At 40.4% G+C, this 27,431-nt stretch overlaps 1 protein-coding gene across 5 annotated transcripts in view; it reads right to left on the bottom strand.

Moving 5' to 3' along the window:
- khdrbs2 (KH domain containing, RNA binding, signal transduction associated 2) overlaps window positions 1-27,431 on the bottom strand; it is a 97,386-nt gene that overhangs the window by 23,260 nt on the left and 46,695 nt on the right. For all 5 annotated transcript variants that reach the window (XR_009673247.1, XR_009673248.1, XR_009673249.1 and 2 more), the window contains exons 5-6: window positions 9,057-9,184; window positions 7,282-7,483 (exon numbers count right to left, since the gene is read on the bottom strand). Coding sequence is in view for 2 of the 5 variants with exons in the window: in XM_061039620.1 (XP_060895603.1) it covers window positions 7,282-7,483; window positions 9,057-9,184 (330 nt within the window). In the remaining 3 variants the exon portion in view is untranslated. The remainder of the gene's footprint in view (window positions 1-7,281; window positions 7,484-9,056; window positions 9,185-27,431) is intronic.

Here is a 27,431-nt window from a genome sequence, read left to right as displayed (position 1 = left end):
TGGGGAGAATCCCCCCCCCCCCCCCCCCCCCCCCCCCCCCCCACCATTTCAAAAGGGTGTCCTTTTTTTGCTTTTTCCACAGCAGCTAGATTAGACTTTTTTTTTCTTCAAAGCCACCCAAAGCTCTGTGTTTAATCACATTATGGCATTTCCAGCGCTGCCTCGGTATGGTTGCAAGGCTCAGGTTTAAAAAAAAAATAAGAACCGAGGCCATGCGTTTCAATTTTTACCAGCACAATTCACGGTGTGCTGTCAGGGACAGGATCCTGTATCACTCCGGGATTCATCTCTCCTATCATCAGCTCTGACATTAAACGATAAGATTTGATCCAGATGGGATTTGATCTTTAAAGTGAGGCCACGGTCCCAGTTTATATAAAACGCCATAAATCACATCTTTAATCTCTCTCTTCTCTCCCTTTGCGCTTTTCACATGAATGAACTTGTACTGATTGCAGTGAAATGTCTCTCTGCTGCTCTTTCCAGGGGATTAGGAACATTTATTCATTAACACTTGTTTAAAAGTCACAGCAGGAAGTTATTTATGGTAACTCTAACACTTTAGCAGCAAAAGTTGGTCATATTCCAGACCTTAAAAGACAGATTTCAGTGAGATATTTTTGTGATTTAAGACTCAAAAGAATGACTCACATTTGTATCTCTGTCACATGAGAAACTGTAAAATATGCTTGTAATGAAAGCAACAGAAACACAGAATCCAAAGAGTGTTACCAAAATCAGGTCACACTCTGGAAGAGCCAAGAAGTGGGAAGAAGCTGTGATACAACTGTAATACATCAAAATGCACGCTCTGAAAAGAATTCCCATATCAGATTACAAAACAGCTCATTTTATGTTTTTGGTAATTTTCTCTGCAAATTTTTTTTTTTTTTAAAGCAATCAATATCACAATTTTACACAGAAGACATTAGCTGACTGCTGAACTGCCAGATAACGTATCACTGGAAAACAGCCTTCTCTGCTGGATAAGGGATCTGCATTTTAAGCACTTTCACATTAAAGTAAAGATGGGATGTTCATTCTGCAGCTCGATGCAGATGGTGGCTGAATGCTCCGCTTCTTGATTTAATAAATATGACAAATTACTGTCTGAGAAAAACAAAGCTGATGATTCATGAGCCATCTTTCATTATGCTTGCTTTAAATTAAAGTGTTGAACCAAATATAATACATACTAGTCAAATGCAAACAAAAAATGATGCTCTGTCTCTTGTATTAGAACAATGAAAAACAAAACAATAACATGCATCTTTTCTTCTTTTCTATACGATATAGTACAGTATGACACTGTACAATAAAATGCGATATGATGCGTTTTAGATTAGATCAGATACAAAAGAGGGGATATAATGCAATTGGATACGTTACAATAAGCTACGATATGATAGACTACAGTACAGCATGGTACAATACTAAAGAATACGATACAGTACCGTATAATACCATACAATACGATACGATAGTATACCGCATGGTATGGTAAGATACGAGACAGTACAGTATGATACGATACAATAGAACACTGAAAGGTACAGTATGATACAGTATGATATGGTACGACACACATATATCTGCCTCCTCAGTAGATACAAAAATAAAAACAATTCAAGAAAACAACGATCGACGTGTAATCACAGAAGCACAAACCAATAGCAGCCACAAACAACATATATGGAACATTATAATTCATGGTCTAAAGTTATTTGCATCTTTTGTAGTTAAAAACTTCCCACAGCAAGGTGAAGCCCTGAAACTTTTCCAAACATAGCACCTGTTTACAATCATAACATTGCTTTTTGTTGTGCCTTTTTTTAGTTGACTAAATATGTAAAGCTGCAGATCCCATGCACAAACAATACATACAGTAGCTAAGCTCACATGATTGAACCCTGGGCTTCTTCTTCCTGACCCCTTCCTGACCACCATCTACTGTAATTTGTACACTGAGTACCTTACACAACTTAATCAATCTTAAATATTTATTCAACAACTTTCCTCTAATTAGAGAGCCTGATCACCAATCTCTGAGGATTTCTAAAACGTACATGATAAGAATCGGTTCCCCAGCCCAGACCTTTAAGACAAACACAAGGATGCCGTCTTCCACTTGTACAGATATTTGTAGCTCATGTCATGGAGTTGATGCCAACATTTATACAGATTCAACTCCCTCCACACCAAGGCAATGTAACACACTTCACTTCTGATTCTCAGTTATTCTTTAAGAGGCACAATAATGGCCACTGTCACTGTATTAGCTTTACGACACTGACAGCATGACAGAGTCCATTTATCACTAAAGTCTCCAGAGGAAACCCTGTTTCATGATGACCTGCTCCACAGAGGAAACACAGGTGCCGTTTACAGCAACTTCCCCTCAAATCAAGGAGAAGGCTATCGCTTGTCATTCATTCGACAAACACAAGGACTACAAAGTACTGGATCCAGCCCTACATGTGTACGGGCTGGTTTTAAATATGAAATCTTATGCAAATCTAATGAGCAGCAATAGTAATAACATGTGCAAACAAGGATGAGGGAATTCGAGAAATGTTGTGATGCAGAAAAAACAGTAACTACATCAAGGACATATAGTCACATGCTTATTAATCCTCATATTACCTGATGTTTGCTTTAATAATTACGATAATCCAGAAGTATTAAAACCTTATTGTAAAATATAATTACACCAAAACAAGCTTTAAGCCTTCTAAGATCTATGGACTTCAGTTGTGTTTTTATGTTTGTGTGATACACAAACACTTTATTCTTAATCACTCATTTATCTCCTTTGACCGACTATATTAAGATATTGACTCGTAGCTTTTATAGAAGCAGAGGAAAATTATGCTCGAGTTCATTGTGATGAAGGAAAATGCTCCTGAGTGCAACACCAAGCTCTCACACTGATGTCTTCAGTAGTAGTTTTTATTCTGTATAACAATAGCACTCTATGGCACAGAAGACTGTTAGGACTTTGGCAGCACAGATTGTACTTGGTTTGATAATTTCACTGTAGGATTTATTTTTTAATGGGATCAGTTATCAACAAGACAAACACAACATATCAGCAACCTTATCCCATGACATCCTGTAGAAAAGTGGAACCCTAAGTCAATATGGCCTTCAAAACAAAACTGAAGACCCCTAACGCCTCGTGTCCACCTAGTGTTTTTGTCTGAGCGCCAGCATCTTTTTCCAATTTTTGTTTCGTTGCGAAAAAAATCTTTTAAATGTTCAGAAAGGCGCTGTTGACATTACCGGTACTCTTTTCCAAATGTATGATATAATTAGAGTAACGGAGCCGTTGCCTTCGTACAGTGGCCGTTGTCAACAAACTGTTGGACGGACAGGACAGACGTGCAAAGCTTCTGCCTGGAAGAAAACTCCAGGTGGACACAGGGCCTGATTTGTTTTTTTTTGTTTGCTTTGTCAGGACTGATTCGGTGGTTTTAGCAGGTGTCAGAAAATGGATTGATTGTAGCTTTTCTATACAACTGAATGGTAAATATCACACAAAGAGCTATGATCTGGAAGAAACAAGCAAAGACAAATGCTTGTGTAAAGGACGTAGCAGGGTGAGATGACGAGGAAGTGTTCATAAATTATAAAGCAAACAATGAAACATGATCACTACCAGCTGCCTCGTGCTTTCTATTGAAGTTTTGAATCGATACCACCCTCGATTAGATACAATTATGGACATTCTCACCGTATCACTTTTATGAGACAGAATGACAGCTTGACAGCGTCCATCAATCAGCCGTCTACACGATACCCATGCACGCCATGGTGCATATTTTCCCAAAGACAAAAACAGGATGAAGCTACAAAGATGCATCTGCTACTGCTGATCTATTATTGTGTCTCTGTAAATTATACCGTGCAGAACACCTGTAATGGAATAGCGGCACAGAATACAGCATCGTGCACACTCTGTGATTGAAAAGACAAATAACCTGGACCTTTGTATAGCCTGAATATGTCTTTCTCTACTCTGGAAACATGCTTAAAAAAATGGTGTAATGTACCAGGAGAAAAATAGCAAAGTGAGATATGAGAAAATGTTCAGGACGAACTCATCTTTCCATAATCCCATAGTCTCTGCGCTCCCACCACTCTTTCCAAACCTCCAATTACAAAGAGAAGAAATGCCTCGCCTTTTCACTCCTCAGAAATACACAGGCTCCACATCAGAACTCAATTTGGTTTGGTAATGAGACTGCGCTTGTGCATTTCCCCATGCAGACAGCCCAATCTTCAATTGCCAGCACACGTGGGGGCTTTGCTTAGCAGGAAGGCTCTGAGGAAATAGACTGGTAAAAGTGTTGCCTTTTTCCATTTGGATGAAACTTGGAGCTCACCTTGGGTAGTCCTTTCAAAATGACCTTGAGGAATTTCCAAGATCTGAGGACAGGCATACTTGATACAAAAAAGGCTTTGAATTCATATTTTTCATGGATCCCTGCAAAGTTATGTGAAAAAAAAGATTTTATAAACCACTGGTCAAGGAACCAGCTATACCCTCTCCATGGGGGGTTGGCTGTCTTTTTTTTTGGTTTTCAATGGTGCAGCCATTTCAAAGTGTGTATGTAAGACATTCCAAGTAGCTGGGGCGCGGATGGCCTAACGGTTAGGTAGCGCCACATGTGTGGAGACTACAGCCCTCCGAGCTGGGGGCCCAGTTCATTGGTGCCGCCTGTGGCTTCTTTGCCCCACTCTCTCTCCCTGGTCTTCCTGCTCTGCCCAGTGTCCTATCTGGTTAATACGAAAAGCCCCAAAATAAATCTAACAAAAAAAAACACTTTTAATTTGCCAGAAGGGGACATTTCCACTGATTGGAAAATAAATCAACAATTGTATGACACCAAAAGGGAATACCAGTCTACTTCTCAGTTGATTTATTAATTTTTTTTAACAAGTTATTTGATTGCCATCATGGTATCATGGTCTCAATGACACGCTTCAAGTCTTCTTGAATTCACTGTTATGTTAATTTTGCAAATGTTGGTCCCAAGGACAAGTCAAGTTGCTCCTATTGGTTGTCTGCCAACCCAGGGTTGAGATGCACTTCATCTCAAAAGAAGGCAATGACTGAAATGCCAAGTTTAATACCTCAAAAAGGAGGTTCACTGACCCAATTGGTAAGGTCTCATATTGGTGAGGTCTGTATCTATTATATGCTGTAGTTTATGAGCTGTCCATACGTTTTAGACCTGTTCTCATGCAATGTTAAAGTCACACACCTTTCCTCAGGGTAATCTATAGTACATGGTGCATGTTGACTCCTGAAAGAAAGTCAATAAGCTCGGACACGACGCAGATCTAAGTGATCAGTATGCTAATTCCTTGCTCAATAAAGTGGTTGTTGGCTTAACAGGATACTCATGCTTTAATTCCAACCAATTCTTGGATTTCAGACTCATTTAACACAGTCGGTCTCAAAGATATGGAGACGACTTAAGGTCAGGCCGAAAGTGCTCCATGAATGTTTCACCACATTAAGAATTAACGTCAAACATTGCACACATTAAAGTTTTCAAACCTCAAAATATGTGAAAGAAGAAAAAAAAAAAGAGAACAACATCACCATATCAGAAAAATAAATATGCGATTAGAATTCCAGGCACACAGCAGTCAGAAATAGCAACTGTCACAGCTGGTGATGGAAAGATTTGTCACAGTAAATAGAGCTCAAAGCTGATACATCCCAACACAGACTAAGATGACCGAACCTGAGCCAACGGAGGAAACTCAAATCTGGCTGCACAAGGAAAGATTCTTGGCGTTTTGTCCGCGACAGAACGCCTCATCTGTGGGGCAAAACTGTCAGAAATGACAATGTGACAAGTAAGCAAACGAGACACATCTTGAGACAAACTGCTCCTATTTACATGCAGCACAGATATTTCATGTGCAAAAATATGACACATTTTCACGTGTAGTAAAGTGCCCTCTTGAGGGGGCACATAATAGTGAATTCAGACAAAACATTTACTGGATAGTTTATTTCAAAGTGCTTATTGTAAGAACATGTGTGTAGTCATCTTCTGTTGGGACTTTACAAATGAAAACAGTTCAAATGTTCTTTTTTTACAGCAGTGTATTTTTCTCTGTGTGGGTCCTTTGGGGGGCTCAGCTTTTCTTAGATACAAGTGGGGGGGAGGGGGGGGGGGCTCCAAGGAAAAAAGGTTGGGAACCATTGCAATATATATCTCCAAACCTGCACTGCAACATAAAGAACATAACCTTCATTTTTTGGGTGTTGTCATGACTTTAAACTCAATGGTTTTTAAAACTTGGTGAAAGAGGAAGTGAAAATTCAGAATCACATTTAAAACCACTTTATGGAGGAATTCTGTTTGGTGCTCTTTGGCACCCACCGAAGGTCTCTGCGTGCAACTGCGCTGTTGTAAAGCACACAAAGTGCTTTGACCTTGATATTTGGCCTACTTCCTCTCCAGATTTACACGATTCGTTGTCGTTTTAGTTGCTTATCACTGGAGAGGTTATAAAATAGCAATTTCAAAGATGTTCTTCTTAACGTTTTGCAAACCCAGAATAAACCAGTAGAACATTTAAACTGCCTTAAAGCTTCCAACTTTGAGCACGTCTATAAAGAAAAATGGCCGCTGTGTGAAATGATTCCCTAACCTACTAACAAAAATAAAGTGTTAAACGTAGGGATGTAGGCGATCGGTCGATTAAAAAGAGGTACTATAGTCTGTGAAACTAATACATATTTTTAGCAATTCAGGATAGCCGGTCAAATGTTGTGTCTAAGAAGCCGCCCGCCACTAGCTGGGGCTGTAGCTCCAGGTAATGCTACTGCCATAATGATCTACAACCTGTATGTAAACAAGGCCAGAGAAAAGATGGCATCTCGTTCACCTAGCAACACCCCTATAGTTAAAAGATTACACCAGGATCAACTATCCTGTTGGGCATGCAGGATAGGAAACATGATGATAGCATGATGTTAAAATGATTCAAACGAAGGGCTGCCTGTGTGATTTAAATGTAATATTAAATGGAGTGGTAGGATTTTAAATTTATGGTAATTCAAAGTATGTTTTAATAATTATATCCTGCTTGCCCTAATTTCTAAGGCACGTGTCCCTGAATGCCCCACCTCTCCATGTAAAGCAGGACTCATCCAGTTCACATGCAAACGGATTTCAGCAGAATTTTACTGACACAATTCAAGTGAGAAATATCATCAGGTGTACTCTCAGAGTGTGCTAAAAGGATTAGACTTACGTAGTCGTCATATGAGTCATGTGTGACTGCTAACAGTGGGGGCCTGTATCCAGCGTTCCCCGCTGCCCCCCTGGCTCTCGGAGCTTGTCCCTCCCTCGTTAAAACATTTGTGGGAAGTTTGCTGTGTGTGGCTGCGGCTGCGGCGGCTGCTGCTGCCGTCCCCCGGGGCGCTGCTGCACTCCTTCCTGTTCCTCTGTGGCCCCTGGTAAAGCAAAAACAAGCAGACAAGCGAAGCGTCAAGAATCCACCTCCATGGCGTTGGTAGAGAAGCCGAAGTAGAAAAAGTTAAGACAGTAAGAAATCTGTTAAATCCCTTTAAACGCTGCATACTCGCAGGCTGTCACAGTCGGTGGTTGTCATACACTACGCTCGGGTGGAACACTAGATAAGCATAACCTCCCCTGGCACTGAGGTAGATCTTGTAACGATCACAGGGCTGACGAGTGTCACTTTGTGTCTTTCTCAGCTATGCAAACATGCCTGTGGGGATGAAGGCTTGGTTATTTCAATAACACGATGGAGCGCTGCCTGGCCTGTGTTTGTACAAAATCATAACTCCATCTGCCTGGAGCTGCTGAAGACAACTCCGACTGGAGACAAACCCAAAGTCAGACAGGTGTATTTATCAGTGTCCAGTTTTTTTTTTGGTTGTTTTTGTTGCTGCTGCAGAAAAGGGCCAGGGGGACGTGGGAACGCATGAGGAATGGAAGGTGGATTGTTTATTTTTATGGATGTGTGAGTGTCCAGCGACAGAGCCGACTGAACGCAGCAGGGACTGAAGGGTGGCTTTAGCCTCCCAAAGCTGCCTATTGTCTGCTAACTTCACATTTTAACAGCAGCAGGACGTAGGTGGGCTAGGATACCCTTTCTTTCTTTCTCATCTCATCTCAGCACATCCTCCACTAGGTAGCAGCCCATTGTGATCCAAAAATACAGCCACTCAAAGGGGAATTACTGGTGCATATTTTTCATGGAGATTTACAATAATCGCTTATCGTTGCGCCAAAAGGAGTAAATCTGGGAGAGGAGAGTGGTGGTGGTGGTGGTGGTGGTGACTTTAAATTGGGGGCGTCCCGTGTTGCTGCGGGATTTAGCTCATCTACATGTGCTGCCAGAATTAGGCCAGGCTGTCATAGCAAAACCCCTACCTGCTCGCTCCTGAGGGAACACCACGGCTGAGGTAGATTACGGACAATTTGGTATAAAATATGAGACAGGGAGAGGCGAGTGTTTCACACAAGCTGCTGCACAGCAGAGCCAATCACATTTTTTTTTTTTTTTTTTATTGCTGGACCGGCCTATAATCCCCTTGAGCTACAATAAATAGAAATAACACTTATTTGAGTTATCAGGGAGACATAACTAGAAAAAGGTAGAGGGAATAAGGTTGGAAATAATTAAATAACAACCTGAGGGGGAAAAAACTCAGAGTGAGTTTAAATGAAGGATTAAAACGTTTGCTGGTGAATGCAATTAATCACAAAATATGTCAGAAAGGTGGGTTCTTCTTATTTGCATTTGCATGTTTGATTTTTCATTTAGGACACCGCACAATGAAATCATTGAAGGGAGGTTCCCACTTGACAACCCCGGTGATGTCCTGGCTCTTGCTGCCCATTGGTCTACTGTTGGTGCCATTTGGTAAGGTAGCAAGTATCAGCAAGTTTTTCCTAAAAAGTCAACTTTAAGAGTTTTGTTTCTTCATGAAGCTCTGATAATTGTGCTCCTACAAACAAATACATCACTTTTTAAATGAACAAAAGCATTTAACAAACCTGGTAGCTATCGTGTTAGCCGGTCGTACACTCCTCCCCTGAGCACTCCTCCCTCTGCTCGGCTCGTCGGAGCCGTTCAACAGCGAGAGCTCTCTCAGTTGCTCCTGTCTGATCTCATCATTGTAGTCCTGAGGGAACATAATACAGCATGTCTTGTAAAGAAGAAAAAAAGATATATATATAAAAACAAGGACATTTGTCTTCTGACGGCAACAGATGCTCGCAACAGCAGAAAATGTCATCAAATTAAAATTATCTTGACACACACAGGAAACACATGGCGGAGCTGAGCGCTGAATACGCAATGAAGGATGTCGTCTTCCCGTTGTGTTTGGACAGAAAATGCAAAACACAGATAAGTAATGTAGGAGAAGACAATAAATATATATCTGAAAGAGCTGTGGATTCATTCATATCAGTGCATTGTTTGATGAAACAAAAGGAAAGGGAAGCAGGTTTTTTTTTTGTGTTAAGCAGTTTGTAGGAGTAGTGAGAATTTTTGACATACTGCCTTCCAGATGGCTGAAAGTTTAATTTAATGTCTATCATTCAAAATCAGGACTAGATTTATGTATGATTTAGCCCACGTGTAAGTTCAGACTAAGAATTTAACACAGAAAATGATTCTCTCATAAAGTTGCACTGGTGAGTTGCTTGTGGTCACAAAAAAAGCTGAGCTCTCATGTCTGGTAGGGTTCCTGTAGGGATTGTTGGTGGGGACGGCCTGCTGCTTATCTTAGATGCTTAAAAACCCCAGTGGACTGAGGTTTCTGGAGTGTTGCAGTCAAAACCCACACTGAACGAGACCAAGACATGCTCGAGACCAGAGCGCTCCGAGACCAAGACAAGACCAAGACCATAGATAGCAATGAAAAATCATCAACTTGTGTGCAGCGGGCGTGTCACTCCAGACCGTAACACCAGGGAGGTTGCAGCCGTAACCGGGAGATTAAAATCAAATTAGGAATAGTCAAAGTTATTTATTTATTTAGAAAGGGATGTTTTCCTTCTTATCACAGTATGACGTGGAAAAACAGCCTTTCAGTGGTGGACTTGACCGGTCTTGATTTAAAATATGAAGTTCACCAAGTCCGAGACAAGACCGAGTCAAATGCTTTTGATTGACCTAGACCTTCAAAAAGTGGTCTCGAGCCCGGACTTAAGACCAAGACCGATTTCGAGGATTAAAACGTTAGGCTTCTGGAGTTGGAACTGCTGTGACTTCTTTGATGCAACAATTTGTGACTACAGTTGAATGTCTAAAGGATAACAGCTCTCACATGACGTAACGATCAGTAACTAACATCCATCATGTTATCGCCTACACCGCTTTCAATCAAGACGATATAACAGAACAAACCCACTGATTTTTTTTGTTTGTTTTCGTCACTGAATGTAATCAAACCTTCAACACGGCCTATTATTAGGTTGAATTAATAATGTGTGGACACAGAGAGTGTGAGATATTAATTGTGTTAAAAAATGCAGTGTTATGAGTCATCCTTTTAAGGACATTTTCTCACTTCAACAATGTTTTATTTTCTTTCAGCATGAGCTTCTACCACGATAGCTCGAGCAGGTTTAACTCCCACATGTTCAAAGAATGTTTTTGTTTTTTTGTATTTTGATTTCTTCATTCTACTTTTGTGTTCGACCTCTCTGCGCAGACTGAAGCGTGTGCACACTGTGACCCTTTGAAGGCTGTTTTTCAATTCCTCTGCAAAAAAAAGGGAAAAAAGTTCCTCTGTGGCAACATTTTATGGAAGCTTAAGAAATAGTTTTGAAGCCAATGTTTTTATGTGTGTGTCCTCCTTTTTGTTCTTCACAAGAGTATACTAGCACGCGATACACATTTCAGCCAGTGGGTCTTCAAACCTGTCCAGCTGACAAACAGGCAGACCCGGAGAAAGACAGAGAAGAGGAGGAAGAAGACTCTGAGCCAATATCATGGACATCAATAATTCAGGTGTCAAACTTCTAGGAAAAATGGGGCTTTGCTCAGTTTGCTGATGTTTTATGAAGAAGGTAATGTACTGAATATGTTTGTTTAAACCTGAAGGAGGCTTTGAGGGTACCACTGCGTATAAATGGAAACTTTGATAAACCTCTCCAGGGCACCTTTTAACTTTTCATATTGTTTTTTTTTTTTTAAAGATGTATCTGTGGGCTTTTTCATGCCTTTATTGGAGAGAAATGGATAGATTTGGAAATCAAGGAGAGAGAGAAGTGAATGACATGCAGGATAGCAGCCACAGGTCGGATTTGAACCAGGGCCGCCTGCTATACGAGGACTGCAGCCTCTGTATATGGGGTGCGCATACTAACCACTAGGCCGCCGGCACACCTAGCTTTTCATATAAATGAAATCAAGCCTTCAATGTGTAGAGGGAAGTGAATCTTGACTTTCATTGTAGACTATTTAAAGTTCTTAAACCATTAATGAAGGACATTTAATACTCATGCTACAGCTCCCTGCTTCTCTAATGAACACATACCGTTTTATACTCTCCTAAACAGAGCAGAATCTGAAGTCAGTGATTCAAAACTACAGAGGTGTGAATGCATCCAAAATCATTCAACTACAGTATGTATGCACACATTAGCATTGAATATTGTAAATAATAAAAATATATGTTTTATGGCCACTAGCCTTTTTGCAACTTGCTGCATGTGAGAGCACAAATGGCCACATTTTTCACTCTCACTTTACCCAGATGTTTTCCTGCCAGCCCCTTAGTACATCTTTGTGTTGAGATCACGGTGCGCTGATGTTTGAATGCAGCAGGAAATGTTCTGGTAAAATTCCCTGCAGGCGAGCGGGAAGTGGGTGGTCACATTCCTATCCTGGAATTGACGCACAACCACAGACTGTATGCACGAGGCGGGTGCAATCTGCATGAATGTAATGCAGCCGCTTCATTGTGCAAGTATGTTTTTCTCTGTTCTCTTGTTAATATTAGGATTGTGTCCGAACTGAAGGTAGCATTCAGAAACTCAAAAATCCCATCTGCCACTTCTGCTTTGTTCTTTTTATGTCATGGTTTCCTCCATGCTGTTTGAAATAGTTCATTAATAATTGATACGTTCAAAACCAACTAACGATTCTGCAGCCAACTGGGTGACGCTGTTTTATCATTTAGTCAACAAATTGCGCACATCCCTTCCTGTGAGTGAAAAGTTGCTACCCCAGCTACTAGTCCACAAGAAAAGAGCTGCAGCAATATGTGTCACTCATTTTGTCCAAATACGGCTACTCATCAATACCCTAAATGTTTCATGTTCACACACTTTGCACAAGTAACACCAAACTTCGGCTCTATGTCTTTCCCTCATCGAGCTCACTTTGAATTCAATGAAGAAAAGCAAAAGATGAGGCGAGATTAAATACACAAGATGTCACATTTATATTTATAGAACATGTGTCAGACGGGGACCATATTATGAACAGATTTAGACACCCACACGTCACCAAACAGGCAAAATAAAAACATTCTTATGGTAGATTTTTAGAGAAGCATTTGCTTTTTTTTTAATGAGTTAATAAGGCCCACAGCGTTGTGTTCCTTCTGAAGGAGACTGGCAGAGTTTTGAAGTGGAAAGCTGGCAGCTTATCCAAAGCACAACAAATATGCCAGAGCTTGTAAAAAAGTTGACTGTTGACAGATGCTTTAACATGAGAAAACAGAGATAAACCCAATTTGGAGGCTGCTTGGGTCAGACTGTTTGCTCACTCTGATTAATTCTGCCCATGCATGGCCTTGCACACACTCGATGCCCTTCACAGAGCTGAAGTTCGACTCGAAGAGGTCAGAACGTGAAGCATGGCAGTCCTTCACTCTCGTCTGCTGCTGGCTGTGTTCACTGATTCTTAACCTTTGTTGTTCTTATATCCCAATGTTTTATTAAGTTGGCTACAGATTCTTTATGATCTGCTCCTGTATCCTTTGACGTATTTCTGGCAAAAACACAGATAAAAATCAATACTGCCCTTTTGGAGAATAAATTACGGTTCGGGTGGCCTCGATTGCTCGGTCGTAACGACATGCTCTGTACAACTTCTGGAAGGTCGGACTCCTCTGTTTCTCTTTCTGGCAAACAGCGATAACACACATGCTCGCAGTCAAATCAGCCCTTAATAACACAAAACGTTTGTCTTTCATAAATATGAAATACAACATAAACCTCTGTACAGTGTGTGCTGATAAAGACAAACACTTTTTAGACTAAAATCTTTTTTGTACAAGCTGTAACTTTGATTATTTATGCTGTTAAAATGGGTGTTGGGGGGGGCGCTCGTAGTAAAGTGGCTAGTGCATGCGCGCCATGATCAGAGGCTATAGTCCTCCAAGCTGGCGGCTCAGAATCTGACCTGTGGCTCCTTGCCCACATCTCATTCCCCTCTCTCCCTGATTTCTGACTTTATCCACAGTCCTACCGCTGCATTAAGGCATGAAACCCCCAAAATAAACCTTTAAAATGAATGTTAATGTGACTTACAGGTCTTTTGGAACAAGCCTCAAGTGGACGCTTGAGGAACTGCAGTTTTTTTTTCACACTTTCACATTTTCCTAATTTCTCAACAGAGGAGGTTGTTGCTTGTGTGTTGCCTCTGTGCACTGCCTTTGAGACCTGTGTCAAATCTAACTAGAAGCTGTTTGTCGGCACTCACTCACTCACTCACATTGTTTCCTCCTCTCTACATCCTTGTTTGTGTTGTAATTACTCTCAGATGTAGGTTGCTGGAAAAAAGTGTCCGCAAAATGAAATTGTAACATTGTAAATGTCACTGGCTTTATTGTTTCATGAAAATATGTTTTTTTAAAGAAAGGTTGGAAGAGAATGCAGATTAATATTTATTTTCCTATAGAAGATCAGGTAAGCTGAGTCACTGATCTCTTTCAAATCCCTTCTTAAGACATGCTATTATACCGACAAGCCTTTCCTGATTTTAACTTGAATTTGACTTCTTTGACTTCTATGTCTTTAAGAGCTCTTTTAAATGAACTTCATATCTTTATATGAATTCCTTCATTATTTTCCTTTTGCATATGATTTGATGACCTGCCTGTTTTATGTTTATTTTATTATTGCTGTCCCTGTTAAGCACTTTGTTACACTGATTTCAATCGGGAGAGACAAGTGAATTAAGAAAATGATTTATTACAATGAATAACATGGACATGTGACTTGACAGAAAGACTTTGGTGCTTGGACTCTATAGGGTGGGTGATGTGTTTGGAGAATGAAAATTCTGAGCGTTAGATCTTCATTTTAAAAATTGCTCTATAAATTAAGGTTATTATCATTATTAGTTAAAAACTCGGTAAGAAGTAGATTTTTTTATATAGTAGGGGTAAGGCATTTTCTTTAGACAGCATGGGGTGCTGATACATTTTAATTAATTTGACTTTGGTAGAAGACAGAGCACATGTGAGATGTTGAGTTGAGAGGTAAAAAGATGCAAAGAGCAGTGCATACTGGTAGTTTATATATTTACGCATGCAACCAGCAAGTCACTCAGTGCAAGAACATTTTGCAAATCATCGGGGTAAAACATTTAGTTTTCCGCTGTCATCAGGCTGACGCCACATTCAAATCAATTTTACTTTGGCAGAAGTCAGAGCACATTTGAGTTGTGTGCAGAAGAAACGGATTAGAAGAGAGAGGATTTAAGAGGGGGGGGGGGGGGGGGGGGGGGATGATCGTGCACAAGGCTGGTACATTATTTGTTCAGCTGCAAACAGCAGCGTAAGTCACTTATGTACACATGAAGCATTGTGGGACACAGACACGTCTCTGAGAGTCTGCGTCCCTGACTTTAGGCTTGTATGGTCTCTTGTGCATTTGGAAATCTGATCGAAATATTGCCTTATAGCTTATTCATTACTTTTTATGAAATATAACAAAATAAATATGTGATATGTAAAGAAATATAAACTTGGACAGCATATATTTGCTTCACAGCAGATCTGAAGGCTCCTCTAAAGATAGGCTTTCTCTTCTGAGCCCATTCAAAGAAAAATGGCACCTTCATTTCTGCTCGAGATAAAACTCCCCTATAATGTAGGCTATATATAAATCTGATGAAAATGGCTAAATTGCTCATTCATTATATTGTAATTTTCAACTAATCTTGATATATGACAATGGGAACGTGTTCACACCACATGCATGTAGGGTTAATTTCCATAAAAAAAGCTGGACATGTAGATGTTTTTTTCATGTTTAATAGATGTGAGCACAGTTGGAAGCAGATTTCGTTCAGTTATAGGAGTTAGACGTTTATTTTCAGACATCATTGTGATGACAGCGGTGGAAGACGGCAGAACATTTAACTTGTTATGATCAGAGATGGATCAGGAGACGAGAGAGGAAGAAATGAGTGCTGCATACATCATATTTTTTCAGCTCCAACCAGCAGCGTATAAGTCACTTAACTACACATGAGGCATTGTGGGAGACGGACGCACACAATCCTGTCCTCCTGCCTGCTTCATCTCTTTGGTTTATGGAGCAAAATGACCAACCAGAAGGGGGTCTATCAGCAACTGGAGCAGTGTTGGTGTTTGCCTGGTTGGCCGGCAAAACAGAGCATTAGTTCTGCTCACCAGCTGGCTCAAGTCAGACATGTTTGTGGCATTATCATAAATTCAGTCCCTCTTTCCTCCAGGGGAAACATTTATTTGTGACGGTCTGCCTTTTTAAATATCTAGCAGGGGACAAAGGCAAGTCTTGTCCGACAATGTAGACTAGTTCTGGACTCTTTTCAGACTGCTATTTTTGCAAAACTATGCTCAGCCGTCATCATGTCTTTGTACATTCATAATGATTCTGCAACAGCGAAATATTGGTGTCACTGTCTGTGAATTCACATTGTGTTTGGGCGTTGCAAAAAAGCACAACTCAGAGGGAGCTCTACATAGACACACATTTAGACACGCACGCACACAGCGCTGCGCTCCCCCCGCTGGCTCAGCTGAAACCATCTCGCCCTCTGTAACGCTTGTGTACCCGAGACGCTACAGAGGGGGGGGAGATCGCTTCGTTCCTCCATTACGCCTCCAAGACATTCAGAATTGAAGGCGTAACGTCACAGGGGAGTAAATATCGGGTCTTGTGAACGGCGGTCTGAATAAGGCTTAAGAGGTCAGCATGTGAAACATAGCGGTACTTCTGGTGTGATGTATTCCCCCCCCCCCCCCTCCACTCCCACCACCCGGTTGCATTCTGTTTATCTCATATCACTGCAATTTTATTCTGTTGGCAAGACGACCATTTATGAAGGCCTCTTATATATTCTTCGACGTTTTTCTGGCCAAAGAAAAAAAACAACAACCAGAAATTAAAACAGCTTTTCTGGATGATGAATCTCACTGGCTTTAGTCTTTAATTAAAAGAGATGTTTTTTGAGACGAATCTCCTCTGAGACCTTGAGACAGGAGAAGCTGTGGACGTGTTATTTCCGGAGTAAATATAGTTCTCCAGCAAACAACAAAAATGTTGCAGAGATAAACAATCAAAGATAACATATCAACCCTGCAGCCTCTGAATACGTTTTTGCACCCTCCTGTTGAGTTATTAATGGTGTTAAACTGTTGTACGCCCAAACACAGAGGATATCAGTTGTATCTATGGGACTCTTTTATTCCACACCTTTAATATTTTTACGACCAGATCTCTATTATTACATATGAAGATGTCAGAAAAAGATGTTTATCAAGACTTTCTTTGTAGGACGGAGCTGAGAATCCAGAGAGAGCAGACAGTATATTCTAAGACGGAGCAGATTTATGGCTCACGGTGATGTGGATGAACCGATTTTCAATTTCCAAGAGCTAACAAGACGTGTGTTGAAATGTATCTCGAGCTAGATCAGCTGACGCCTCATCCATCTAGAGTGCCTCACCACCCGCCGATATCTGGTGAATGGGATGCTTTTTTTGGGGGGGGGGGGGGGGTGCTTGCACAAATTGTCAGGGCTGCAGTGCTGCATGTGCAGAATTCATGTGTGTGATACATCATGTTCCCTCACAGCAGGTAGACACAGCAGCTCAACATCAACATGCAATATGCAGGGACATGGGGCGTTAACAAACATGCACTCATACTGCGGGAATGGCACCCCTCAGACACAGTTCTTTCCCAAACACTTGGGATATATTTTGTCCATGCAAATGTCCAAATACATCTTGACTGATTCAGCCCATGATCAAACTTTTTAAAGGTAGATTCAGCAGCTCACTGTACGACTTGTACCAACACTGCAAGCTAACTGAGAATATTACATTTGTTTCTAATGGAAAAGCCGCTAATTTAGCAAGCTAGCAAAAGCTAACTGCTGGTGTTTGTCAAACAGAAAGCGGGCCAATTCGGCGCCCGCGGGTGAAAGTCAACCCAAGGTTCACCTTCGTTTAGGAACAAGCTTTATCTGCTTTGCATTTTGCTTTAATTTGTTTATGTTTCCTCTTCTTTGCCGCTACATCTGCAATATACGCCAGTTCGAGTGGTGTCCAATTGCTGAATTGTATCCACCGTCGAACTCACCTGCACACTGTCATTGGCTGACACATCCAGTCCCCATCCAAGAAACGTCCCGAGTCAACCAAAATATCAATAATACTCTGCAGACACAGTCACCACCTCACATGTATGGAGGCCCTTAAGTGATGATTGAGCAGCATTACATTTGTACAAGTTCTTACTTTATTTTGAAGGAAAACGCTACTGACTCTCTTTCAACGAAGAAGGAAAGGAGATTTGAAAAAAACACAACATGCATGGTGAGTGTTTTTATAGGATATGGGATAGAAAAAAGGAAAACCCCCAAAAATATTATAATGACAACGTTTTAAAGCTCATGGAAAGCACCAAGCTCCCCACTGTGCACAGCACATTCCGGTGTCCAAACACAATTTTCTCACCCAAATAAAGTCTGAAAAAAAAACATCATAGGGCGTGCTGCGCTGCATAACAACCTGCTGAAAAAAATGTTCTCATCCTCCCACAGCACATCAGGCCGGTTGATCCAGGGGCACAGAAAGCAGGCGCACAGCTGCAGCAGCTGTTAATCTACATTTATGGTTATTTGTTTGTTTGTGTTGTTCTGCTTGTTGGTACGTTTTTCAGCATGAGCAGCCTCTACCAGCTCGCGACAAAAGGGCTCAGTTGGTTGTAGATGTGGGCTTTGATTCCTATTAACCTTCATTATTTGGACTCGTGCTTGTTCATTTCACTTCATTGTGCTGCTTAATGACTATAGATGGTTTGATATCGAACACAACGGAGAATCAGTGTTGCCATTGAAGGGGCCAGATGTAGCAAAAGCACCTAGTGTGATACCAACACACTCTTTGCATTTGCATAATTGCATATTGTGTGCTATATGAGAACCACACCTTCTCCTATTGTATGGTAAAAAATGTGTTATTTCACAAGTTTAGCTTTTCCATAGTCACCTTTACACATATTGTACCTCGCTCATTCAGGCAAAAAAAATAATAATAGCCATGCATTGTCAGGAAAAGATGCAGAGTCTGGATCAATTCTGAAGATAATAACGCAGACGACTGTGAATATAAAGTGCAACCTTTTGCAGCATGAGGCCAGTCTTCTTCATTGGTGCTCATCAGAGGTGGGAAGTAGTGAAGTACAGATATTTCCATTACTTAAAGGCTTTAAATGCGATTTTTTGATCCAACAGATGTCGCCCTCGAGCACCAGCATGAAAGCCACAGGTTGGATTTGAACCTGGGCGGCCCGCTTGGAGGACTACAGCCTCCATACATGGGGCGTGCGCACTAACCAACGCGCCACCAGCGTCCCCTGAACAGGGAAAAGTTTTGTGTTGATATCTTTTTATAGTTGCCCTTAAAGGCTTTATATGCGATTTTTTGATCCAGCAGATGTCGCCCTCGAGCACCAGCATGAAACCAAAACAACTCGCGCTGCATTGTTTTGTTAGCATGCTAATGCTAGCGATCTTTATTATGCTCGTATCTTCACACTGCATGTAAATTTACCTGAAATGAGCGTGATCTAGAAACACAGTTAAGCAGTGAGTACAGTATGTTATTCTTCTTTTCTCTAGTCCCTCAATTAAACAACTTTTATACGCGAGGGGAGGAGTCAGCCGGCCGTCCTGGCGATGTAAACAAAGTGAAGATAGGACTCTGAAAACTCTGAAAACATCACAGACAGTGGGACTCGGGTGTTACACCCATTGTAGACAGTCATGACTCACAGAGTTATTTTCAGAGGATATACTTGATTTATATTATATTTATTTATATAAAGCCTTTAAAGCTCCTTTTTAAGAGTTTTTAACCGGTTTTGAAACCGACCAAAATGAATACCGATGTCTCTTTATGACATACATACGCGAACCCCACCATCAGGGATAGGATGGATATTTCTAGTGATATATTTATGCCTGTAAATGCTGCTGCAGGGTAGGTGTCAGACCATGTAATTAACTCTAAACACCCCTTTTTTTTTTTTTTTACATTTTCCACGGCAAAGGATCTCTATGTATGACACATTTGACTGATAAAAGAGAGCAGGATCAGATTTTGGTTAAACGACTAACTACACATGTGCAGCACATAATCGACTTTGAGATAAGAGGTTTTTGGAGCAGATCTTGTGCTTTCCATGTTTGTAGTTTTCATTGTTTTCATTAGTATGTACTTCTCTGTTTGCATGTGGATTGTTGTTTGATTTTTATTGTTCTTATTTATTGATTCTACTCTGGAGGCAGCTTAATGTGTGCAGCACTTGAGAGCAAGACAAGTTTCCCCAAGGGGACAACAAAGTTTATCTAATTGTATCGCACACTGCTTAAACTGTGTCACAGTGAGTGATAATGTTAAATAATTACAGACAAGATCAGCAAAGAAAAAAGTTGAACAGTTACCTTACTACAGTTTTTATTTTTCGGACAACTTTTTACTTTTTGTGACATCTTCACTTTCAATTTCTTCCAAAACATACTCACGACTTCTGCTTTAATGTGTCTGAGTAGAATTATCCATTGTGTTTAACTTGTCATCATTGTGCACTGAACTCCCTGAACTAACCAAACTCTTTTTTAACATTAATGAACAACACACTAAGAATAATGATTCCTCGGAGCATCAGTACATATTAAACGTTACTGTTTTCAGCATATAGTTTTGATCTGTTTTATTTCAAAGCTCCTGTGATTAAGTTTTGCTTTTTGTTGATTGTGGCGCCCCCTGCTTTGAAAGCTCTTAATCTCTTTGCATATCTTGTTCCGTACCCGTGTAAGTCTTTGTGAATCTTTGCTGTGAAAAAATGTCAATAGAGATTTTTCTAGGGTGCTGCAGATTGTTTTGTCTGACACCTTTCCCTTTGCAGCGGTTAAAGGCATAACAAATAAGAACAGAGAAATAGACAGTTTGCCTTTGTAGATCATAATGTGGCATCGGTATTAAATCCACTCAGTTTCAGTTCAACTTGTTAGAAATGTTCTTGAAACGTTTTATTGAATCAGTTTTAACTTTGACTATCACAACCTGGGTCCCTGTCTATCCATCCATTAAACAGGATCATAACAATGAGCAGTAAAATAATCGGACAGCAGCAGGAACCACTGATCAACATTTACAACAGGAGGAGGACAAAAGGGACAACACATAGCCTCAGACAGCACACACACACACACACACACACACACACACACACACACTGTACAACCGTATCCCTCAGGACACAGATCTCTCACCTTCAGGACTAAGAGGGACATGTCAAGCTTTGTGCCCACATCCATCAGACTCATGACTGGCACCCTTTAACACCACTCTTTTAACCTCTCATATCAATTATTCATGAACTATTTATTATGCTTTTTAAATAGCTCACAAGTTAACTTGGATGTTTATTCTTTTTTTTAACCCATATCAGATCTTTTTAGAATTATTTATTGCTGATCTGTCCTGCATCATTTGTTACGGCTTCACTCACTCAGTGCTGATTGCTCTTTAGATGTTGATATGTGATGTGTGTGTGTGTGTGTGTGTTTGTTTTATGTGCTGTGCTGTCCATCATGTGAGCTATAGTTGCACTGATGCTTCTTTACACAAGAAGTGAAGTTCCTAACAGATAAATAAAGTTATTTGAATTTGAATTGATTCTTCACTGGGCTTCTTTTTACTGTTACACTGGGAGTATATCTGGGAATGTGTGGATCCAATAGATTACCTACAGTTATGGCACGTAAAGGTCTTAGTCATATCTAACACCAGGCTTATCGATGATTGACTTCACATTTGAGTTTATGCGAAGAAGAAATAAGCTGCTGCCACGTATCTGGTCAAAGCATCTGTTTGTCCCCGTATGTGCCAAAACGCTCCCCTCTGCAGTTTGGCCCTGGATGAGGACCATGAGCTCATGCAGCTGAGAGCAGGATTGCACGTCCTTCTCTACCTCTTCTCTCTCTCTCTCTCTCTCTCTCTCTCTCTGTACATACAGCAGTCCTTTGATGACATTCATGTTTGCATTTTCCTCTCTTCTCTAAGCTGACAGTGCAGCCAGCGTATCTGTAGTCAGATTTTGCTTCACAGCAGATCTGTGAAGGCTCCTGTAATGATAAGCTTTCTCTTCTCAGTTGCTTTTATGACAAACTGCACCTTCATGTCCGCCCAGAACTAAATTCTCTACTTACTCATATGTATAATGAAAATGGAAGAAAAAGTGCTCGTTCATTTGGTTCTATTTTTTAACCAATTGTTCATTTATAAAAAGATGGAAGTGTAGATTATTTTCCCGTTCCAAAGATGTGAGTACAGTTAAAGGAAGCAGGTTTTGTTAAATTATAGGATAATGACGTTTATTCTTAGACATAATTATAATTTATTCTGATTAAATTATGTTTTCTCCTTTTAGAAAACGGAGAACATTAAAGTTGTTATGATCAGTGATGGATTAGAAAAGAGAGGAGTATGAGAAAAGGGAGGAAATGAGTGCTGCACAAGGGCTATAGTACATTATTTTCAGCTGCAACCAGCAGCGTAAATCACTTAACTACACATGAGGCATTGTGGGACGCAGACTCATGTCTCATGTCGTCCTGCGTGCTCTATCACTTTGACTTGAGTTTGGTTTTCGGGAGCAAAATGTCAAAGCAGCAGGCTCGATGTGCCGCTGCAGCAGAGTGGGAGTTCTCCTGGCGGGCCGGCAAAGATGAGGAATGGTGTCGCGCGGCAGCTGACTTAAATCAGATAGTTTTGCAACATTGGCATAAATTTAGTTCTTGTGGAAACCGTATTTTACACATTTAGCAGACAAGAAACTCCTAACATTAAAAGATGAATAAGACCATTTATATTTATTCTACCATCTCAGAATCCACTGGCCATAATCTGACCATGATTTAGATTCTGGGGATTATGGGAAGGAGCCAACAGGTCCTCCTTGCTTAACTGATAACAGACATTCTGGGAAAGTTTCCCTCGTCCATGAGCTCTTTGTTGTTTACAGTCTGAGGAGCAACTTGACACAAAACACTACAGTAACGAATGAGAGACGACATCACATCACGGCAGTCTTTCCCAACCTGTGGGGTCTCATGGAATTCAAATGGGGTCGCCTCAAATGTTTATATATTGAGCAATAAAAGATATATCATATACAGGATACTGTGGGCAATGCCAAAACAGAAAATGTGTGCAGAAATGTCCTCCCAGTCTTTTAAAAGGTTGTGAACCACTGCATGACAGGGTTGTTGTCTGAATTTATGAGCATAAAACTGTTGCTTATTCTTATATTTATATGTCCATGTGTCCATATATTTACACTGTATATACATATTTTTAGATTTGAGGATATTCAAGCCACACAGTTGCAACTTATGCTTGCTCACTTTAAAACTATCTCAGCTGGTGCAACCCTTAAATACTAGTAGAAACATTCATCTTCCACTCAGAGACCCTTGTGTTTTATGCTAGTAGCAGCTAATGTAGCCTCAAGGTGATGGCTTCAGGCTGAGATATGGAGCGGACTTCCGAGGTCAGGTGAGTTCACTTACTTCTAACTCCTTCCCCCTCAGGATTTCTCAAATTTCAAACTTGTAGTCCTCGTCCCCAATTAATGCTGAATGAAGCGGCTTCCGCTCCAGGCGACTTCCACGTAGCTCCTCTGGAGACACCGAAAAGCTTTTACCAACTCGTTCACATTTGCATTTTCACTGCCTATATGCTGTAAACACACTTTGATATCTATAATAAGCTGAGTTTCCCCTTAATTCCAATAGAAGTAACACATTTACATGATTCTGCCTGCTTGAAATACAAGGATTACGATTTAATTAAGCAATAAAAACAACAAGTTTAAACCCCTGCTGATTATTTTCAACCAAAGTGTACCCACGAGCCATTCCCTCTGACAACACAGTCACCATCCTGAGCCACTAAAACAAGGTAAACAGCAGGATGCACTCGGCACTCTCCACCAGAGGCAGAGAACATCTGTCGCCATGGATACTGACAGATGCCTGTTGTGTTGCATTCTGTGCAGTTTATTTGCTAAATCCATAAGATCCCCGAAGCCGGCAGCATGTGCTGTAGAATTAACGCTCTGTTTTTTTTTTTTCTCCATGTTTTTATCGGCAAGATGATGAAGTTCTATGGCTCAAAAAAGTTTAGTTTTTTTCCTTTTCAAAGGCCTGTTTCACACTGGCTTCCTGTCCCTTCAGTTAGATCTGTCTTTTTTTTGTTTTGTACTCTTTAATTCTAAGAAATCCATAAACTATGTTCATTTTATTTTCTTTGTTGGTTTTGAAGACATATAGATTTATTCCTCACAGGTAAAGAGATGTTTACGTGACTGTAAATCATAGTCAACAAACATGAATGAAGTAAAGCTATCAAGCACTCTTTCCTCTGTTTGCCACAATCACAGGTTGTTTCGAGTGTCTTAATTTAAGTTTTGGGGGGCTGGGCTTATCAGAAAACAAACATATTTACATTTGGAGGGGAGTTTCTCTACAAAAATCCCGGGCTGGGCTTTTACTTTGAAAATCCCATTCATTTTCATGTCTGTTACATACCTATATACTGTAGCTATACATGTCACTCATACCATATCAATAAAGCTCTCATCATATCATTTTATTGACTATTTTTGCAGAGAACGCGCCCGGCTAAATATGTGAGCCTTCTATTCACTAGATTTTCAGTGTGAGACGCATTGCTAACAGACTGAAAGCTCTGACTTTGACTTGCAGGGCGAAATGAAAACAAGGCGTCACGCAGCCAACATGCAGCATGTCTGAAAGCAACATAACTTCACTAAACATTCAGAGGTTTTGTCCACACTCACCAACAAAAAGTATATTTAGAGAACGAAAAGTAAGGTCGGCTTAAAGGAGCTTAAATTAAATTCAGCAGATATCTTACATATTGGACCAATAAAGAGCAAGATAAGACTTTCAGTCATTTTCTGTTTCGCCCAACTTTCACTACACATGCTTTTATTTTTCTAAGCTTTCATGAAAAAAAGATCAGCTCTTTGTCCACTTCCTGCAGCCATTAACTGGCCATAGACTTCCCCAAAATATGACAATGCATTTTCATCCACAGTCCTGATTTTGAGCCCTTTTGTCACGTTGTAAAATCTGAAATATCGGTTCCTCCCTTGTTACCTTGACTCATTAGTTCTGCTGGAATTTTTTTTACAAAAGAACAGTTGTCTATTCTAAACTGCCTGAGCTTAGTTGAATGTTTGAATATATTGAAAACGAAATGTAATACAGCGCATCCTTTGTGTTCTTTAATTGGGATGGATTCCTATGCAGAGTAATTTAAAATACACAATACTTCAGCATTTCTCAAGGTAGTGCAAATCACTTGAGAGAGCTGGGACACTGCCAGATGAAAGTTTAGATTCTTGTGTTGAAGTGAAGCATGATAGTGCAGCTTATATAATGAGCCTCCTCAAAACAATACATTAAAGCCCCCCCAATGATCTGTGAGCAAGCAAGAGAAGCAGGCTGACTTTCTCATTACTGAAACAGACTGGTGTGTATGGCACAGAACAGAGAGCATCAGGGCACAAACTGGATGCTGAAACAAAATGAGCAATCCTGAAGAGGATTCAAAAGGTTGTTTTGATGTACTGAATGCTAGTGCAACTTGCATTCAACTTGGGGTAGTGACACGAAACTTGCAGGAGGAAAACATCACAAATTTAGTTCAGATTTGCAGCATTTTTCAAAACAGTCCGACCCTTTTTTGAGAAGCTGCAACCTGCACCGGTCGTCTCTTAATCTGAAGGTCTTTGATCCCCACGCAGCTCCTGCAGCCACATGTTCGATGTGTCCTTGGGCAAGACACCCAAACTGCTTCCTTTGCTTTGTTAGCGGCGTATGAATGGGATGAGTTCATACTAATTTACACTTTATAGTAGCCTCTGCCATCAGTGTGTGAACGGGGAGGTGTTACCAACTGTACGGTGTAAAAGCATTTTAATTTACCACGTTGAAGATCATTAACACTTTGAAATAAAACAAGGCGAAGGTCAAATGTTAAGAGCCACTTCACAGGTATAAAAGCTGACTATTTGAACGTACTTCAGGTATCAGCTGAATCCTTTCAGAGCAGCGAGCTAACGTTTGGAGAGCAACTAGAAAAGTTAGCCCTCTCTGTGTTTTTTAGCATCAGGGCAAACCTACTTCAGCTCATTTAAAACGAGGCTTCAGTCAGAGAGTCAAGCAGTTCCTTCAATGATTGGGAGTCTGACTTCCCTGCACTTAGTTTCAGTCCATGATATTCCTTTGCGGGTTGACAGACTTTGAAAGTATACGGCAGCAAAGGAAGAACAGCATTCTTGTCTTTTGAGGAATTTATCATTTTTCTATTAGATGTTTTTAAAATACATGAATATTGTATGATTAGTGGCACCGATAGCCTAGTGGTTATGATGCACACCCCGTGTATGGAGCCGATAGCCTTCAGCGCAGCAGCCGTGGGTTCAAATCCGACCTCGGCCCTTTGCTGCATGTCATCCCCCGCTCTCTCTCCTCCCATCATTTCCTGTCTCTCTTCAGCTGTCCTAACTAATAAAGGCAAAAAGGCAAAAAGGCAAAAAAAAAAAAGATTGTATGATGAATAAACGTCTACAAAGAATAAAAGTGTTGTGGCTAATTAACTTGTTCCCTCTTCTTAAGTAATTGTGATGCATTTGACTCAGGTTGGGAGCAGCAGAATAACTCATGATACGATAACAAAATATAACAATACAGAGATTCTGCAAGAATTGTTACATCAGCAGATAATCATATTATGACAAATCAGATATATACTAAATTGAACTGTACAAAAAGTGTCTTAAAAGGTGAAGTTTAGGATTAAATTATCTATAAACTGTAATTTGGTACCAGTTTGACCTCTTATCACTGTTCATCTTTTAACTACTCCATCTTCTTCTTCTTCTTCTTTGGCTGATTAACTTCTGTCAACGTTACTCTCATTCATGTCACAAGTGCAACCATGAGCAGTTATGAAGTTGTCAAATTGCCACTTTCTCTAAAAGACATGTAACTCTATCAGGTATCATATTTTTACCCACATAGGGACACAATATTTACAAGGTTAGGGAAAACATAAAGTGACTGTTTTGTGTCGTAGAATTTTGTGTTTTTGTTGTTGTGTTTTTCTCCTCTCAGATTCTGCTCTCCCCTTGTTGCAGCTGGAGATCGAGCACACCTGTGACAACTCAACAATCAAGGCCAGAGTACAAAGAGCAGGAGAGAGGAGGCAGTTTGGAGCTGTGTGCATCTTGAACGCTGAGTTCTCTAGTGTTTACGCCTTATGTGGAAGGAGGGTGCTTTGTCTTTAACGCCTTAGTGTTTCCTGCTGGTGTAGTTTCAGCTTACAGCGTTTGCATTTGCCAAATAGATCAGCTTCTGTTTTGTTAGTGTTTCTTTTTGATAGGAACTTGTTTTTAAGTTCTTTAGTTTGTTGGTAACTTTTAAATTTGCTTATACTCAGTCACTTCTTCTTTTCTGTAGGTTTAATTTCAATGCAACTCGCCATATCCTCGAGCCTTCTCTGGAGATGTAACAGTAACAAAGTAAAGACCTGCACGATAACATATTTACGTACTCAACATGTTATCTTAGCTTCAGTGACGGTACAGCAGCCGGCCCATCCTAACAGGTGCTGAGCCGCTCGATATCTATCGCAGGTGATAAAAGTAAGTTTTCTGATAACTCATTCAACCACACATCAGAAAATCTCAAATATTCCTTTAAAGGGATACTTCACCCATTTGCATTAAGCTTTGTATCATTAGAAAACTTTTGAATCCCATTGATGGTGGTCGCCAGATTGAAAAAGCTGTCTCAAACTAACTAGCAGG

This window comes from Labrus mixtus, chromosome 6 (genome assembly GCF_963584025.1).
Source record: "Labrus mixtus chromosome 6, fLabMix1.1, whole genome shotgun sequence".
Classification (NCBI taxonomy): Eukaryota; Metazoa; Chordata; class Actinopteri; order Labriformes; family Labridae; genus Labrus; species Labrus mixtus.
This window is presented reverse-complemented; position numbering and strand designations above follow the sequence as displayed.